This window comes from Delphinapterus leucas, chromosome 1 (genome assembly GCF_059928025.1).
Source record: "Delphinapterus leucas isolate spDelLeu-1000000601 "Yukka" chromosome 1, BTC_Dleu_Yukka2, whole genome shotgun sequence".
Classification (NCBI taxonomy): Eukaryota; Metazoa; Chordata; class Mammalia; order Artiodactyla; family Monodontidae; genus Delphinapterus; species Delphinapterus leucas.
In genome coordinates, this window is record NC_143129.1 from 6,989,887 (window position 1) to 7,007,195 (window position 17,309).

The following is a 17,309-nucleotide window of genomic DNA, read 5'->3' on the forward strand; positions in this document are numbered from 1 at the left end:
GGGGTGGGGGGGCTCCCGCTGACCCGCTGTCCAGGCCCTGGGGTCATTGGGCAGAGCCGCCGTCGAGGTGGCAGGCAGAGGGCAGCGCAGGGCGCTGGGATGACTATGTTAGGCGCGTTCTGGATGCTCCTTCGCGACTCTTCCTAACCGCGGGCTCCAGCCATCTCCTCCCAGCAGCCCCAGGCCACTGGGGAGCAGTGCCCGCACTGCTGTGCCCCCTCTGCCCCACGCCCTCCATCCCCGATATAGCAAAGGCATCTCTCTGGTGCCCCACGCCCTCCATTCCCGACATAGCAAAGGCATCTCTCTGGTTTGATCGGCTAAAGGAGCTGCACCCCTGTCGCTGTGAAACTGCCACCTGGGTGTGGGTCAGATGTAGGCTTTCTTGCAGCTTGCCGTCTGCAGGGCGGAGGTGGGGCGTCCCTGCGCCGAAGCGGGACCCCTGAGCTAGGTCTGGCCAGAAACAGAGCGCAGCCTGGTCCCGGAAGCAGAGAGCTCAGATCCCTGGGCGCACCCTGCCCCCTCCCCCCACCCACGCGCCTGTCCCCCAGAAACCCAACCAAGGCCGGGCCGGAGGGGGACACACTGCCGCCCCCAAGCTAAGCGCAGCAAGTCTGCGGGCCGAGGCTGCAGCTCTGCGAGCCGGACCGACGTCACCTCCGCGTCGCAGACAAAGCCTGGCCCAGAGAGTGTGACACGGGCCGCGACCACTCAGCTCATCAGGATCCCGAGCTCCGCCCCGAGCTGCTCCTGGTGACGCCCCCTCCCGGCACCGACAAGGGCAGGTGAAGGGGCTCAGGTGGCCTAAGCGACCCCGCCCGCCAGGGTCCAGATCCTAGAGCTCCAGCTGGACCTGTCGCTTTAGGGCGTGACACACTTAACTCAAGATTAGCCGACAGAAAATCAGCTTCTGCTGTTCCTGGGCCGCCAGGGGCACCGCCCTCCCCCTCCCCCTCCCCCCTCTCCGCTCCGCTGTGGCCTCCGCAGGCCGATGACGTCATCCCCTCCGAGCCTGGGTTGGGGGCGCAGCGCCACCTGGCGGACAGCGCGGCCCCGGGCCTTCTGCCGCGCAGCGTTCCGAGCCCGGAGGGTGGACAGCTGGACCTGGCGAGGCCCAACTGCTGGGAGGCCTGGGGTCGGGGGGGGGGGGCGGCGATCGGGAGCGTCCTCGGGGCGCGGGTGCTCTGGGATTAGCTGAATTGAGGGGAGGGGTTGCAAGGCGGGGCAAACGACCTGACAGCTAATGGATCCGTATTCAAACCCAGGTTTCCTGCTGACTTGGACCAGGAGGCTCCCCCAGGGCCCTCCGGCCGCCGCACTCTCTCCCCCACCCCGTCCAGGGGTCCATCTGAGACTCTGGCCCCAAGCCCTGCCCGCAGGAAAAGTGCCCCCCTCCCCCATCCCCTCCCCGTCCCCTCGCCGGGCCTGGGGGCTGTGTGTACAAGCTGGGGCCCAGGCCCTGGAGGCACCGGGCCTGCAGGGCTATTCGGCCCACTTCCTGTCGTAGGAGGCCCAGGCCGGGCGTCAGGACCAAGGCCACTCAGGTGGCTTCTGTAAGGAGCATAAGATCCGAACACGGGTCACCCACCAAGATCACCCAGCCTGGCTAGGCGTGTGCCAGCTGCCTGCTGGGGAGGGTGGGGGAGGGAGACAGGCTGCTGGCCTGGGGAAGGTCCCCCTCAGCCGCCTTGCCCGTGCTCTACCTGCCCTACCTGGCCACGCACCTTCCCCCCACCCCTCGGCCCCCTTCTGCAGGCCTCACCCCCTCCTTTATCCCACCCGCCCTCCAGCTTTCCCCTTGCCCCACCAGCGCTCCCCTTTCCTGCTGACCTCTGGCTCCTGGCCTGACTGTATTCCAAGTACCTGGGCCCTAGCCCTCTCCCTGTCTGCCTGCGCCGGGCTCAGCATGCCCAGCACCACAGCATTCCCTGCTGCGCCCACAGTGCAGGCCGGCGGGCTTCGTGTAAGATGCCACCTTTCCCCATCTCGGCTTCCCAGACCTCCCCTCAGGGTCCCCGCCGGTTCCTCCCAGGCTAGCAGGACCGCACTTTCGCTCGATCCCTGAGGATCACGGCTCCTCCCACCCCCCCACGTTGTAGGGTGTCTGTCGGTTTTCCAGGGTGCTGGTGCAGGGGCAGCCGTGCCCCGTCCCCGGGTGAGGAGCTGGGCCACAGAGGACGTGGCACTTTTGGAGACAGGGTGCTGTCTTGTTTTAAAAACTAGAGAACGTGAGGGGGCCCTCCTCTCTGCTCCCCACGTGTGGAAGCTGCACTCTTGTCACGGTCTCCCCTTTTCTGAGAATTCTCTTATTTTCAGTGCTCTGTAGAGTTAATTGACTGGAAGTGTTGGGGGCAGCGGCCGGGAGGCAGCTCTGATTGGGATAAACTTGACTCCCCTCCCAGACTACAGAGCAATTTTTAATTGGCCCCAGGCTGTTGACATATGGATAATTAGTTCTGACCAGCACGGCCTTGCTTCATTTACATGTCATTTCTTAGGGAAACTTGGAAATCTTACCCTGCAAACCTCCTCCACCTCCCAGCTTCAGGAGAGAGGAGGACGGTCCGAACCTTGGAGTGACCTGGTGACCGCCTCTCCCAGCGTGTGACGGCAGAACTTGCGACCGGAAGCCAGGACACTCACGGCCCCTCCCGCCTCTCTGCCCCATCCTCAAGGAAAAGGTGGACTTGCAGTTGTGGTCCCAGCACTGGCCCCAGCAGCCCTAGCTTCCCCTCCATCTGGGTCAGGTCCAGGGACAGAGGTCTGACCCTGGCCCCAAAGCGGCTGGCCCAGGAGCTCCCCGCCTGGGCTGTGTGACAAGAGCCTCCAGTGGGCCCCGGGCATGGTGAGCACAATGGCCATCCAGACGAGGCTGCCGGGGCCCAGAGGCCTGAGGAAACCGAAGGGCAAGCAGGTTGCAGTGGGGCTGGAGGACCGCGGATGGAGGGGAGGGGGCTGAGCCGAGGGGCTTGGTAAGGGGGAGATGGCGGATCGGGTGGCTTCCCAAGCTGAGCTGGCACTTTTCCCACTTGAATTAAAAACTGGCCCACGGTTTCGGGAGGCGAGGTCAGGGGGGTGGGGGAGGGGACCTGCCTGGCCCAGTAGAGACACAGAATTGGGCCTGGGGGCCTCGTGCCTTGGGCGCACCTGCCCAGGCGGCCTCCTCTGATGGGGAAGGGCAGACCGGACCAAGCTTCCTGTACACGGTTCGCCCTCAGGACAGCCCCGAGGTAGCATCTGCATCCTAGAGACGAGGAGCTGAGAGCTGGCAGCCTCGGGAGACACAGGCACACCCAGGTTCGACGGGGCGGGGCCCGAGCGTGAGTCCAAGTGTACCGAAGAGGGGCAGGGGCCCTTGTGCGGCAGTGGTGCCTCACTCGCCGGCCCCTCGTGGGGAATTTGTAACCAACCAACGAGCACCCTCTTCCCCGCAGTGGCAAGATCCGCCTCCCCGGCTCTGGGAACCAGCCCGAGGAGCCCTCAGCCTGGGGGCTTCTGCCTGTGCTCCAGCCCTGGCACCCGCCCTCCCCTGCTTCGGGGCTGTGGGGCTGCCGGCAGAGCCAGGAAGTTGTGCGTGGCCCAATGACACAACCCACATGACATGTCATTACAGCTTTAATCCAGCAGCCGGGGCACGGCCCGTGGGGGCGCCAGCAGGAGGGCTTCTGCCCACGGCCGGTGGAGCCCCCTCAGCCCACGGCGGGCAAACAGGAGCAGCCCAGCCTTCCCGGCTGGCGTCCTGGGAGGAGAAGGGACTAAAAGAAAGCAGGGGCTGTGACCCAGGCTTTCCTGTCCTTCCCCCGCCCCGGATAAAAATAGTCCACGCGTCCCAGGCCCTCCCCACCCACCCCTCATTCACGGCCAAGTTCCAGCTCAGCTCCTGTTGCTCTCCCTGGGGCTCTGCTCCCAGAAGGTCTCAGGGTGTGGCTTGGTCTGGGGCCTGGCAAGCAGAGGACCCTGCCCACCCCCGGGCCGCATGAAGGTTCAGGAGGGGGCATCCCTGAGGGACGGCAGAGATGCAGCTGGTTGCTCAGGCTCCCGGGTAGGAGGGCTGGGGTGGCATATATGGGGGAGGAGCTGCAAGCCAAGGAGACAGGGTGAGGGTCACGGCGGCACGGGAGGGCGCAAGGGCGCCCCTGACCGCAGGGCCACGCGGGACCCACGGGGCCAAGGCAGCCTGGAGGTCTGGGAGAAGGACTCGGGTTGTGAGGGGGCGGGGGCGGGCAGGTGGGAGCAAAGGGCTCACTTACCTGCAGGGTTGTAGACAGGGGGCCCCGCCGGGTAGAGTGGATACTGGGGTGCAGGACCACTAGGTGGGTACATGAAGCCAGGCTGTGGGGCTGCAGGGCCAGCTTTGGGGTCCTGGGGGTACGGGTACACCGGCTGCACTGGGATGCCTGTCATTGGGATCTCCTGGCCTAGTTGGGGGCCAAGGACCAGTATTCAGAGCCCTGCCTCCATGGGAAGCCACCTCCTCCGGCCCGGGAGGCCCTGCCGCCTCTGCTCCCAGACCCTGCTCGGCCGAGTCCAGCAGGGAGCCTGCGGGTGGTCCCCGCTGCTCAGTCTGGGTTCAGCAGTTTGCTCCCTCAGGGGGTTTCAGAGACCTCCTGGGCCAGAGAGCACGGCCTGGGGAACGTCTTACCTGGGCAAGGAGATGGCCGCTGTGGGGCTGGAATCTTGCAGCCTAGCAGAGCTGCCCCCAGCGGGGGTCCCCCCACACTGACCCCCCGCCCGGGCGGGAGTCACCGTTCCCACGCCCACCAGTCTGGGCTTATGTGCAGCCACACACCAAGTCAGGCACACGTCCTCGAGCACGCACGGAGCGCACCGATGATGTTCACGCTCCAGGCCCCACCCCAAGTGCTTCCTACGAGCCAAGAGCGTGCACAAACCCAGGGCACACACGCGGATGCCGGCAAGCGGTGCAGGCGCACTCGTGCATACCAGTCCAGCGTTCACACAGGCCCCTGAACGCTCCTGTTTCCGGGGTTACGTGCTGGCAAGTGTGTGTCTGGGAGCACACGCTGCCGCAGAACCTCACCCCCGTGACCTCTGGTGCCCACCGTGGGTCTCAGCCTGGCCCGTCCCACATGGACGCACCTTCAAATGGGCTCTGCAGCTGCTGGCGCCGGCGGTACAGGTAGCAGCAGGAACAGAGGAAGCAGCAGATGGTGGTGGCGACCACGGCCACGAAGAGGATCACGGCGGAGGCGATGCCCGCTATGGTCTTGGGACTTAGACAAAGAACAGGTCCCCTCACCTTCCAACCTCAAGGGCGGGATCCTCACCACGCCGACAGTAACACTGGGCTCGGACCCCTGGCCAGCAGGGGGCCACCACAAACCGAGATGTGGGTCTCCTGGTGGGGCTGTGCCCGACTGGTGTGGGTAGATCTTAGGGGACCACACTTCCCGGAAGGCCAGGCGGCCTGCTGGTCAGAGAGTGGCCGGCGGAGATGTGGAGTGTGTGCCCCCGTCCATGACTTAACTGGTTAGACTCCAGCACGGGAGCCCTGAAAGCCCCCTGGGAAATGATCCAGAGCTGTTTTCTTAGATCCCTCTTTAATCACAGTCTCTCTATACCTGTTCTATATGTCAGCGTCCCCTCCAATAAGAAGTTTGAAAACCACTCATTGTGTCCCCCCCCCCTTTTCATGGAGAGGGAACAGTGGCCCACCCGGGACACGTCCTCCCCAAGATCATGCAGCTGGTGAGCAGAAGACCTGGGAATCAGACCCCGTCTCCCACCTTCCGGCCAGAGCTCCACTGCGCCCAGAGCTCCACTGCGCCCGGGTGCGCAGGCCCGGAGCGAGGGGAGGGCTCGGCCCAGCCAGCGGTGACCACATGACGGTAACTAGCCGGCCCCTCCTGGAACTCCCCAGCCCCGGCGCTACAGCCCTGCTTCGTGCCCAAGCCGGAGCCCTGGGTGTGGGCGAAGAATGTGGAGGCGGACAAGGAGGGAAGGGGCCGGAGCCCACCTGAAGGCCAGGCAGTGCTTCTGCTGCCTCTCGGTGATAAGCAAGGTCAGGTCCCGGCAGCAGTACCGATGGTAGCAGGTCCCGCAGCAGAAGGTGAAGAACTCGCAGTTGAAGCCCGGATGCCAGGAGCCATTCCGGTCCAGGTACCACAGGCAGTCCTCGCCGGCCAGCGCTGCGGGCACGGACGGGGGTACCCAGTGGCCGCCCAGCCCCACTCCCACTCCCCGGAGCTCCACCCTGGTCCCTGCGCCCAGAGGCCTCTGCCCGGAGCGGCCCCTGGGATCGGCCCCACGCCCGGCACCCGCCGCCCTCCCCTCCCGCGGACCCCGCAACGCCGGGGCGCGGACTCCCCCAGGGTCTCCGGGGCGCGGGCTCTCCCAGGGTCTCCGGGACCGCGCGCAGAGACCTCTCCCGCGCCCCCGGCCCCCGGCCCTTACCCAGGGGCGCCCCCAGCACCAGGAGCGCGATCGCGGCGAGCGGCGCGGCCCCGCGGAGCCCGGCGGGCGGCATGGCGGTGCGCGGGGAGCGGCGCGGGGCGCGCAGGACGACGCCGGCCGCCCAGCTCCGCGGGGCCAGCGCGCCCGCCGGCTCCTCTCCGCCTACTCTGGGCGGGGCTCGGCCGGTCTGCGCTGACCCTGCCCCCGCGCCCCGCCCGTCCGGGCTCCGCCCAGGACACGCCCAGGACACGCCCAGGACACGCCCCGAGCGGGCTCCTCCTTCCAAGTCCCCCCCCCCGGGACCAGTGGCTGCTGGGCGCTGCGGCCGGCGGGGCCCGCCCCCTGCCTCGGCCCAATCGGCGTCCCGGCCCCCAGAAGCCCGGATCCTGGTGCCACCTCCGAGTGCTCGGGCGCAGCGGCCAACCCTGACCTTCCCTGTGCGGGACCTCCTCTGCCCCAGTCCAGCCCGGGACATCCTGCGGCGGCGAGAGGAGAGCGAGGAGGCGGGGGTTACCCCGCCCCCACCAGAACACAGACGCCCATTGAGAGGCAGCTCAGAGCAGCTTTGTCCCCGCCGGGCCCACAGGCCGGGACCCTGCCAGCTGCGCTGGCTCCCTGAGTGGCCCCTTCCCCCTCCGAGTGGACAGCCCTGGCATGCGCCAGCCTATGGCCTCACCAGTCCGGATGGCAGGCAGCTGGGGCCACCTGGGGACCATCCAGTCCGACACCCTTGACAGTGAAAACCCCTTTCTTCACAAAGCAGCCCCGCAGAGATACTGCAGTAGCCAGAGAGCATAGGGAGGCCCTGCCCCCCACTCCCATAGGGAGTCATCAATCTCCTTGCAAATTTGTACTGAGTATTGCTAGCTGTGCCCCTGCTCCAGGGGCTCCCTGACCAGGAACATGCAGGGGACCAAGCTGTGGAAAAAATTCAAAGCTTCTCTTAGCTCCTCTGTGTGCATCCTTCAGGGCATTCAGACAGGCCCCTCATTTGGGGCTCCCCGGAATCCCACGAGCGAAACTAAGCTCACTGGTGGTATCAGTCCGTTTTACAGACGGAGATTTCTAGGATTCAAGGGTGTTAAAGGGTTCGTTCAAGGTAATAGAGCCAGTTAGGTGGCAGAGGCATTCTAAATCCAGCTTGCTTCGCCTACTGCGTGGGAGAAGGTATTTGCAAATGATATATCTGATAAGGGTCAAAATCCCAAATATACAAAGAGCTCATACAACTCAACATAAAAAAAAATAGATTAAAAAAATGGGCAGAGGACCTGAATAGACATTTTTCCAAAGAAGACATACAGATGGCCAACAGGTACATGAAAAGATGCTCAACGTCACTCATCATCAGGGAAATGCAAATCAAAACCACAGTGAGATGTCACCTCACACCTGTCAGAATGGCTGTCATCAAAAATACAACAAATAACAAATTTGTTGGTGAGGGTGTGGCGAAAAGGGAACCCTAGTACACTGTTGGTGGGAATGAAAATTGGTGCGGCCACTGTCGAAAACAGTATGGAGATTCCAAAAAATAAAAAATAGATCTACCATACGATTCAGCAATTCCATTCCTGGGTATTTACCTGAAGAAAGTGAAAACACTAATTTGAAAAGATTTATGCATCCTTATGTTCATTGCAGCACTATTCACAACAGCCAAGATATGGAAGCAGCCTAAGTGTCCATCGACAGATGAATGGATATAGAAGACGTGGTGCATTTCTACAAATGACTACTACTCAGCCATAAAAAAGAATGGAATTTTGCCATTTACGACAACATGGCTGCACCTGGAGGGTATTATCCTAAGTTAAATAAGTCAGAGAAAGACAAATACTGTATGATATCCCATATGTGGAATCTAAAAAAACGAAACAAATGAACAAACATAAAACAAAAACAGAGTTATAGATACAGAGGACAAACAGGTGGTTGCCAGAGGGGAGGGGGCTTGGGGAGAGGAAAGAAACAGGTGAGAGAGATTAGGAGGCACAAACTTCAAGTTACAAAGTAGAGTCACAGGGATGAGGAATATGGTGTGAGAAATAGAGTCAATAGCTCTGTAATATCTTTGTATGGTAACAGATGTAACTAGACTTATCATGGTGATCATCTTGGAACGTATAGAGATATTGAATCAGGACTTCCCTGGTGGCGCAGTGGTTAAGAATCCACCTGCCAATGTAGGGGACACGGGTTCGAGCCCTGGTCCGGGAAGATCCCACTTGCCGTGGAGCAACTAAGCCCATGAGCCACAACTACTGAAGCCTGCGTGCTGCAACTACTGAAGCCCACGCGCCTAGAGCCCGTGCTCTGCAACGAGAGGCCACCTCAATGAGAAGTCCGCACACGGCAACGAAGAGTAGCCCCCGCTCGCCACAACTAGAGAAAGCCCGTGCCCAGCAACGAAGACCCAACGCAGCCAAAAATAAACTTAAAAAAAAAATAATAAAATAATGCTTAAAAAAAAGATATTCAATCACTATGTTGTGAACAGGAACTAACAGTGTTGTAGGTCAATTATGGACAACCAAACAAACTCATAGAAAAAAAGAGATCAGATTTGTGGTCACCAGAGGAGGGGGGAGTTGGATGAAGAGTCAAAGGGTACAAACTCCCAGTTGTAAGATACTAAGCACTAGGGCTGTAATGTACAGCATGATCAATATAACGAATACGGCTGTAAGTTATACGAGAAAGCTGTCGAGAGGCTAAAGTCTGAGTTCTCATCACAAGGGTCCATCAGTCCAGCAATCCAGGTGGCTCCCATGCCCAACAGCAGACAGCCAGTCTCTCCAGTGTCCTGGGCGTGGAAGACCCAACAGAATCTAAACAGGTTAGGGAAGGGCAGCCAAAGAAGGCGCTGCCCTGTCCTGGGCCCCTGTGGGCGCTGGCACCCCACCAGGAGAGTGGAAGTGAGGAGAGGGTCGGCTCCTGCCCCAGGAAGCGGCTGGTAGTCTGATGGGGGCGGGGCGGGGGGCAGCGTACATCTGTCCTGACGCAGAAGCCGTGAAAAATGCCACAGAGACGGATGTATGGAGAGAGTTCCCAGTTCCTCACGCCTGACGGTGTGTCCATTCCCAGACCACAGGCTCTGTGAGTGTGGGGACCATAGGGCCCTGTGCTCCCTGTGACACCCCCCCCCCCCAGCCCTCACTACGGGGGCTGCCCCGTGGTTGCTGAGTGACTCTCAGATGAAGGGCTGTCTCTTTCCTGCCCCAGCTGTGTGCCGACGTGCTCTCAGAGCCCATTTGTTGGAGCTCCTCTTCGGCGTCCCTTCTTTCCGTGTCTTTATTTCTTCCTTCCTTAGGAAGCAAGATCTTAAATCTCTCCTATTAAAACGAAATAAAGCAAAGCAAAACAAAACCTCATGTTTCCCAAAACTCATCCCTTTCTAGCTATTTTCCTGCTTTTCTCCAAGTAGTTCTCCTCAAAGTTTACACCCCTGGTTCCTGCTCATCAGGACACCCAGCTCTCAGCTACATCAGCGATTTTTGTTTTTTTTCAATTTTTACTTTTTGGCTGCGTTGGGTGTTCGTTGCGGCGCGCGGGCTTCTCACTGTGGTGGCTTCTCTTGTTGTGGAGCACGGGCTCTAGGTGCGCAGGCTCAGTAACTGTGGCGCACGGATTTAGTTGCTCCGCGGCACACAGGATCTTCCCGGACCAGGGCTCAAACCCGTGTCCCCTGCATTGGCAGGCGGATTCTTAACCACTGTGCCACCAGGGAAGTCCGACATCAGTGATTTTCTAATTGCAAAATTCTAGGAAAACTTTTTAGTGCAGGGGATGGGAGGTGACTGGACAAGGGCAGAGGGTGAGGAAGGGGCCGCGGGCAGGCCAGAGGCGAGAACAGCTAGCCATGGGAGGGCTGGCGCTTCTCAGCAAGGGGTGCTGGAGCCTGAAGGCGGGGAGCTAAGGCCCCAGAGCTAAGGCCAGCCCTGTGGCCGTGACCGACCTGGACCTACGTGCTGAGCCAGGCCTCCGGGCTGGGAGGGAGTGAGGAAGAGGCTTGGGTGGGAAAGCTGGGGGCCCTGGAAGGTGGTTGTACAGACAGTTAGGCCTGGAAGGGCTTCCCCAGACCTTCTGCAGGCAAGAGCACGTGGGAGCATGGTCCCCTCAACAAGCTGGCCTCCCGGCCCCCAGTGAGCGGGACAGACACTTTCCTGGACCTGAGGAGGCAGAGTGCGTGAGTGTGATGATAATGGCAATACGAACAGCTAACTCTGCAAGTGAGTTTGAAACCATGCACCTCAGATTGGGACTTGAACCCACATGCTGGGACTCAAACCCGGCCAAAACCCACAGTCTTCCAACTGAGATCACACACCTGGTTTTAGAACTTAATGAAGCTCAGGTTCTTGATGTCTCGTTGCAGAAAGAATTCAGTGAGAGAGAAAGTGATAGGTAAGAAGTGGATTTATTTAGAGAGAAGCGCACTCCACAGAAAGAGTGGGCCATCTCAGAAGGCGAGAGCGGCCTCAGGGGAAACACACTCCACAGACAGAGCGGGCCATCTCAGAAGGCGAGAAAGGCAGCAGGGTCTGGGGCTGTCAGCTTTTATAGGGGTGGGTAATTTCATAGGCTAATGAGTGGGAGGAGTATTCCAGCTATTTCAGGAAGGGGCGGGGATTTCCAGGAACAGGGCCACCGCCCACTTTTTGATCCTTCTGGTCGGCCTTGGAACTGTCATGGCACCTGTGGGCGTGTCATTCAGCTTGCTGATGTGTTACAGTGAGCGTATCCTGAGGCTCACGGTCTAGTGGAAGTCCACTCGTCCGCCATCTTGGACCCACTCGGCTCCAGTCAGTTTATGTCATGTCCTCGGGCTACGTCAACCATTCTTTCAAAGGTTGTGCCCTGCCCCCTTCCCTCCTGTTTCAAGTTTGTCCCATTGTACAGATGAGGAAACTTGGGTTGGAAGTTAATTTTCCCAGCTCACGGTGGGGCTGGGATTTAGAATTGACTTTTGTGACTTCAAAGCCCAGGCCTTTCCACTTCACCTCCTGCCTCTCCTCGAACATGTGTAAAATGCTCCGTGCCGGGCCAGAGCAGTATTTGGGGAGACCTTGGTGCGGTGCGCAGCCCTTATCCCCAGCAGTACTCTGTGTGGGAAGCAGGGGCAGCGGGGGGGGGGGGGGGGGGCGGCGGCGGGGGGAGGGCAGGGCAAGCCCGTGACCCAGTTTGGGCTTGGCCCGGGGCTGTGGCAGTACTCTGCTGAGTCATCCCACCGTGGGGCAATGACCAGGGCCTCCTCCCCGCTGCTTGACGCTCCTCTTCAAATCAGAGCAGACTGACCTGGGCATCCCCGAGGCCCCCCTTACCTCCCCAGGCCCGGGGCCCTGGGGCCTCCACTCCAGAGGTTCCTGCCCCTCCCGACCGCCTAGCCCATGGTCCAAGCTGAGCCATCTTGAGACCAGAGTGACTCCCTTCCCTCCTTCCCTCGCCTCTGGGCAGTCAGGCTCTTCTTCAGGAGAGCCCTGCGGGCACGCTGCCCTCCTCCACCCCGCGGGCCTCTGTCCACCCAGCTCCTCCAGAGAGGTCATTACACCGTTTTGTCTGCCTGATGTAATCTCATTGCACTGAAGGAACAGAGTCTCCTGGCTCCTCTGCCCCAGGATTAACACACATTTCTCCTTCACCAGGTTTTTCCTGGTGTCTAGCTTGACTTTTTATTTTTTTAATTAATTTATTTTTGGGTGCGCTGGGTCTTCGTTGCAGTGCGCGGGCTTTTCATTGCGGTGGCTTCTCTTGTTGCGGAGCACAGGCTGTAGGTGAGCGGGCTTCAGTAGTTGTGGCTCGCGGGCTCTAGAGCGCAGGCTCAGTAGTTGCGGCTCACGGGCTTAGTTGCTCCGCGGCATGTGGGATCTTCCGGGACCAGGGCTCGAACCCGTGTCCCCTGCATTGACAGGCGGATTCTTAACCACTGCGCCACCAGGGAAGCCCCAAGCTTGACTCTTGCTGTAAACGGAATGCTGCCTCCTGTATTTGTCCTCTTGGTGGGGGAGGGATGTGTGTGTGTGTGCAGGGGGCGGGGGGGGGGGAGGTAATGGGGACGGGCCTCACCGCTGCTCCAGCTCCAGGTAGGAAGGAGCGCTCTTCTCTAGAGGGATTTTTGTCACTGCCTTTGGAGGGTTACCGCTCACAGAATGCCGGGCTTCTGCTTCTTTGCAGAGTCCCAGGACAGTCTAGGCAGAACTTGGGCAGCCAGGGTCTCAGGAAAGCAGGCAGAGGTAGCCAGCCTGCCCTGGGTGGCTGTAGGAGCAGCAGAGGTCCAGGTCCGGCCAGCGGGGCAGACGGGGAGAGCCAGGTTGTCTTTAAATGGCACCTTACTCAGCCTGCAGCCCTGCCAGCTGGGCAGGGTGGGGCAGACAAGTGCTATTTTGGGACTGAGGGTAAGAGAGGAAGAAGGCTCCGCTGACAGCTCTCCTCTGTCCCCACTCCCTCTCCGGGGAAGGGCTCACTGACCCTTCCCACCCGGGGTCTGTTTTCAGCCTGACCCCGCGTGAACCATCTGCGCAGATGCGAACGGCGGTCTTCCTCGGCAAGACCGGCTGTGCGAGGGCGGCTCCAGGTGCTGAGATCGACACTGGGCTCAGTATTAGCCTAATCATGGCCCCCACGGCACCGGCGGTGAGGCAGCCCCGCAGTCGGAATCGCTGCAGGAGGCGTTCCCCGGACCGGGAAGTGGCGGCTGGGGATTCAGCAGCTCGTCCAAAGCCGCCCCAGGGGATGAACAGCCGAGCTGGGATGCAGGATGCAGAGTCCCCGCTCCGAACCACCGGCCAGGGCAGGGGCCCTGCTCTGCCACTTCCTGGCTCTGCGAACTGGAGAAACTGCCCAGCCCCTCTGGCCTCGGCTTCCGCGCTGTAAACGGACTAGGGTTCAGTCAGACCCACCAGAACCGCAGGTCAGCCGGCAGAGGCACTCTGGTCCTTCTCTCTCTATTCAGCGGAAAAAGGATTTGCTGGAGGTCACTGGCAGGTCACAGGCGGGGCCTGGGCGGAACTGGCCCTCCTACCGCAGCCGGTGAGCACGCGGTCAGGCAGGGGAGCCAGGCTGGGAACCAGGGGTGCAAGAAGGCCACGCTTCTTTCTTTCAGTCGAATGAGATCAGACTGAGTCTCTATCCTGCCAGCTGGTGGGGAGTTCAGTCTGTTGTCCCTGTGGTTTGCCCCCCCCCGCCGCCAGGATCCCAAAAAGGTCCCGGGACCTCACACAGTGCAAACACGGGGGCGGGCTCTGCAGATGTGAGTTTGGGGGGCCTGCGAGTCCAGCGGCCTCGACTTAACGCGGCCCAGGCACAGGGACCTTCCGGGGAGCCCCGGTGCCCCGTGTCCAGCCCTCACATCTCCAGGTGCTCTGCCAGGATCAGGGCAGGGTCCTCACGACTCACGGGCCCACGGACTTCTAGAAGCTCCCTTCCTGTCTTCTGGGACCCTTCCCCCTCTCTTCCTCCAAGACCCTGGGCCTAATCTCAGTTGATGCAACCTTTCAATCAAGGATCCAGAAGCAGCTTATCCTCAAACAGTTCTGCCTTCCCCGTGCAAAAGCAGCTAAGGCAAGGAAGTGCAAAAACTCGGCTATGTTCCTGGAATAAGTGGAGAGAAAAAAACCTAGTGAAAGTAGATTAATACATCGATATTTTATAATGTCACGCAGACCAACATGGAAAAGCTCTGCTTAGCAGGTGGTAGGCAGGAGCCGCCGCCGCCGCCGCCTCCGTTTCTGTCCCCCGCACCCACAGCAGGACCCTCACAGAGCTGTCTTCCCAAAGGCTCACCAAGGCCCTAATTTAGCAGCAGCATCTGTGAAACTGAGTCACTCTAACCCAGTGAGTCAGGGAGACCGCCAAACACAGCTCCCTGCGACTGCAGGGTGGGGAGGCAAGGGGCAGACGCCCCCCGCCCAAGCCTGAGGGTCTTCAAGCCGGTCCTTTTTATGTGTAACCACAGCCCTGAGGCAGGTGTCAGTTCCCCGTTTCACAGAGAAGGAAACCGAGGACCGGAGGTTGTCGCTTGTCTCAGCCTCGTAATCGTGCATCTCTGGGCCTGTTTCATCCACCTGTAAACGGGGTGGACACAGCACCTACTCTGTAAGGTTAGAGCTGACCCTTGAACATGGGTCTGAATCGTGCGGGTCCGCTAAGACGTGGGTTTTTCCAACAGTAACTACTACAGGATCACCCTGTCCCTGGTTGGTTGAATCGCAAATACGGAGAACCGAGGGCCTCCTGTAAGTCCTAAGTGGGCTTCCGACTGCCCCTAACACCCTCCTCCCCGAGCCACGGTCAAGGATCCACGGCAGAAGGTCTAAACGAGATCAACAGGTGACACGTAGAGCAGCCCTGCATTTTGTGCTTCTGTGCATCGGCAGCTGTCAGCCGCCCTGCAAGGGCAGCCTACCCCATCGCCATTAGCCATTCCCTTCGGGCAGTGGGCACTCAACCCAGAACCAATATCTCTCGTAACATCCCCAGAGCCACCGCACTGTTTCTCATCCCCTACTAGACTGGCTCCTCGGGGAAGGGGCCAAGCCCCTTGCACCCGGCAACGGCCTTGCATGTGAGAGAGGCTTGATGTTTGCTGAAACATAATGGAAACAGAGGAGCCAGGAAATCGGCTGTGTTACCATCTCCTTAGTGGCCACGGGTCCGCCGGGTTAGTGTCTTCCACGGGACAGGCCTTTAACCTTCCAGAGCGATGTCCTGTCTGCCCAAGTCCCCCAGCCCTTCCAGCTTCTTTCCTCGACACGATCCAGGCCGTCCACCTGGCCTTCCCCTTGTAGATGGGCCTCCTCTGTCACAGAGTCCTCGTTGGACACCAGACGGGACAGAGCACTCCAGGCCCGCTGCCAGGCACAGGAAGCTCGAGGTTGCCGTACATGACGCTCTGGACGCTGTGCTGCGACCCCAGCCTTCGTCTGTACGGGGGTTTTGCAGAGACGCGTGAATAGCTCCTGGCATCACAGACACTCAGTACTGGCACGGGATTGTGCAACAGCGGTGCTTTGGAATCCTTGGCTTTTTTCATGGATGCTCTTGTCAATCCTCATCTTTGAAAACCTTACACAGAGATTCTGCCCACTTTTTGCAGCTTGTAGAGATGTTTGGACCGTATCTGAGGATAGGATCAGTGCCTCCCCCTCCGCCCTTGTCTAGGACCTATTTCTTCTGTAAATGGCCTCAAACCCTCTTCCGGAAGGTAAGGCATAAAAAAGCCCTCACCAGCCACTTACATCAAAGGAGGGCTGAGGACAGAGTGCCCTGGGGCACACCATAAACCACCCGATGGGTTAATCTGCAGAGAGCTGGTGGACAGTTACCCACTTTTGCTTTCCTAATGCTTTTGCTTTTACCGTGTCCAGATTTCACCTGGTATGTTATTAAAACTAGACACTGAGGCCAGTTTGACATCACTCGCTCTTTTACACTTTATCGTGCTTGCCTGAGTCACTGGCTGGTCCGTGCTCCCCAGGCAGCGGCGCTCGAAGGTCAGGGGCGTGTGCTCCTCGGCTTCCTTTCCCGCCTGTGCGCTTTCGTACCCGTGCGCCTTCTCTCCACTGAGAGCTCTGTGAAGCCCTGGGCGAGGCCCTGGTGTCCTAGCCACCGCTGTTCTTCAGGGTCAGGGGACCTGAAGGATCTCAGAACAGCCAAGGGCTCTTATTCTCCAACGGTCTGACCTTGAACTCCAACTCCTTGCAAACAGGTTGCCACCCTTTCCATACTGGAGCTAGCTCTCTGGCCAAAAAGACAGACACAAAGGAGGAGCTAGAGAGTAACTTTTTGTCAGTTCCCCGGGCCTCCAGCAGGTCTTTTTCACCTCCTGCCCTGACAACGGATGTAGTCTCTGAACTCTCTTCCTCAAGGATAGAATGGAAACGTCTAGTGGGAACCAGCTGTCGAGGTAAACGGGATACGTGTGTGAAAGCGCTCTGGAAGCACGAGGAAGCGCCTGCACGCCGAGGGCTGCCTCTGCTCTCGCCCACAGCGCTAAGTCTGTGGGGCGGGGGTAGCCCCCCAAATGCTGCCGTGACCCTTTCCTTCAGGACTCAAGTTCTGAGGCAGGAGGCCCGGTCCTCCCCAAAACCAGCGAGAGGAGAGCAGGAGGAGAGGACCTCGCTGGAGGATCACTCCGGCACTGGATGCAGACAGGCTTCCTAGGGAGCAGGCCCGGCCACTGTGTGGGAGCCCCGCGCCTCCCATGCTGCTGGCACGAGACCACTCCTTTGTGCCTATCCGGGACATCCTGGCCTGGTGGACCTTCAGCACCGAGCCCTGTCTTCAGACCTACAACCGTGGGGCGAGTCTCTGAGCACCAGTGGCCAGACGTGCCGTCATCTCCCCAGAATCATGGGGGGAGGAGCAGTGGTCAGAGGCGGCATGAGCCCAGGGCCTGGCTGGCAGCCCCGGGAACACACACACACCACCCCCCTCCCAGGCTTTCCACTGCAGGTGGGGGGCGGTGACCAGCAGGGACACCTAGCGGCAACAAGTCCCGAGGCTCCCGAGGCAGCCCCGCAGAATCAATGCCCATGGGGGGTGGTCTTTCCTTGAGAGAGTTAAATTCAGTTTATATTCTCTTTTCCCGCTGACACCGCCACCCTAAAGGAACGCTCTGCAGCTATTAAAAATGGGGCGCTGGGTGTGGGCAGCACCAAAAAAGGGGCTGCCGGGCTAATTCACCTTCCTCCTCCTGATTTCTTATCCTCATTCACTTTTGAGCCCACCACAGACAATTCCCAACTAGGAGAATCAATCATTTCCTCTAGGTCAGCTAAAACACACAAGGGTGTCTACTACATGGCTCTACCTAAGCCTTTCCCCTCATTTTAATTTTCCTTCTAAAAGGAATGGAAGGCAGAGGTGCTGAGACACCTTATACCATGAAGACTAAA

General features: G+C 59.9%; 1 protein-coding gene across 2 annotated transcripts; it reads right to left on the reverse strand.

Moving 5' to 3' along the window:
• Positions 1–3,599: 3,599 nt before the first annotated feature.
• SHISA4 (shisa family member 4) lies at positions 3,600–6,591 on the reverse strand. 2 transcript variants are annotated; one of them, XM_089904265.1, is made up of 5 exons: positions 6,415–6,591; positions 5,978–6,149; positions 5,101–5,234; positions 4,251–4,418; positions 3,600–3,755 (listed from the first exon to the last, which is right to left on the reverse strand). In XM_089904265.1, the coding sequence occupies exons 1-5, from the start codon at positions 6,485–6,487 to the stop codon at positions 3,616–3,618; spliced, it is 687 nt and encodes a 228-aa protein (XP_089760391.1). In that variant the 5' UTR covers positions 6,488–6,591; the 3' UTR covers positions 3,600–3,615. The 2 variants fall into 2 exon arrangements, with proteins under 2 accessions (XP_089760391.1, XP_022417741.1); XM_022562033.3 differs by having other exon boundaries at positions 3,600–4,077; positions 6,415–6,590.
• Between the last annotated feature and the right edge of the window lie 10,718 nt (positions 6,592–17,309).

Excerpts from the sequence above, each read along its gene's own strand:
- SHISA4 (XM_089904265.1), bottom strand. The coding sequence starts at position 6,487 with ATGCCGCCCGCCGGGCTCCGCGGGGCCGCGCCGCTCGCCGCGATCGCG. Across the intron at positions 5,235-5,977 it reads AAGCACTGCCTGGCCTTCAG|TCCCAAGACCATAGCGGGCA; the intron begins GTGGGCTCCGGC and ends TCTTTGTCTAAG. Across the intron at positions 4,419-5,100 it reads GCTGCAGAGCCCATTTGAAG|GCCAGGAGATCCCAATGACA; the intron begins GTGCGTCCATGT and ends GCCCCCAACTAG.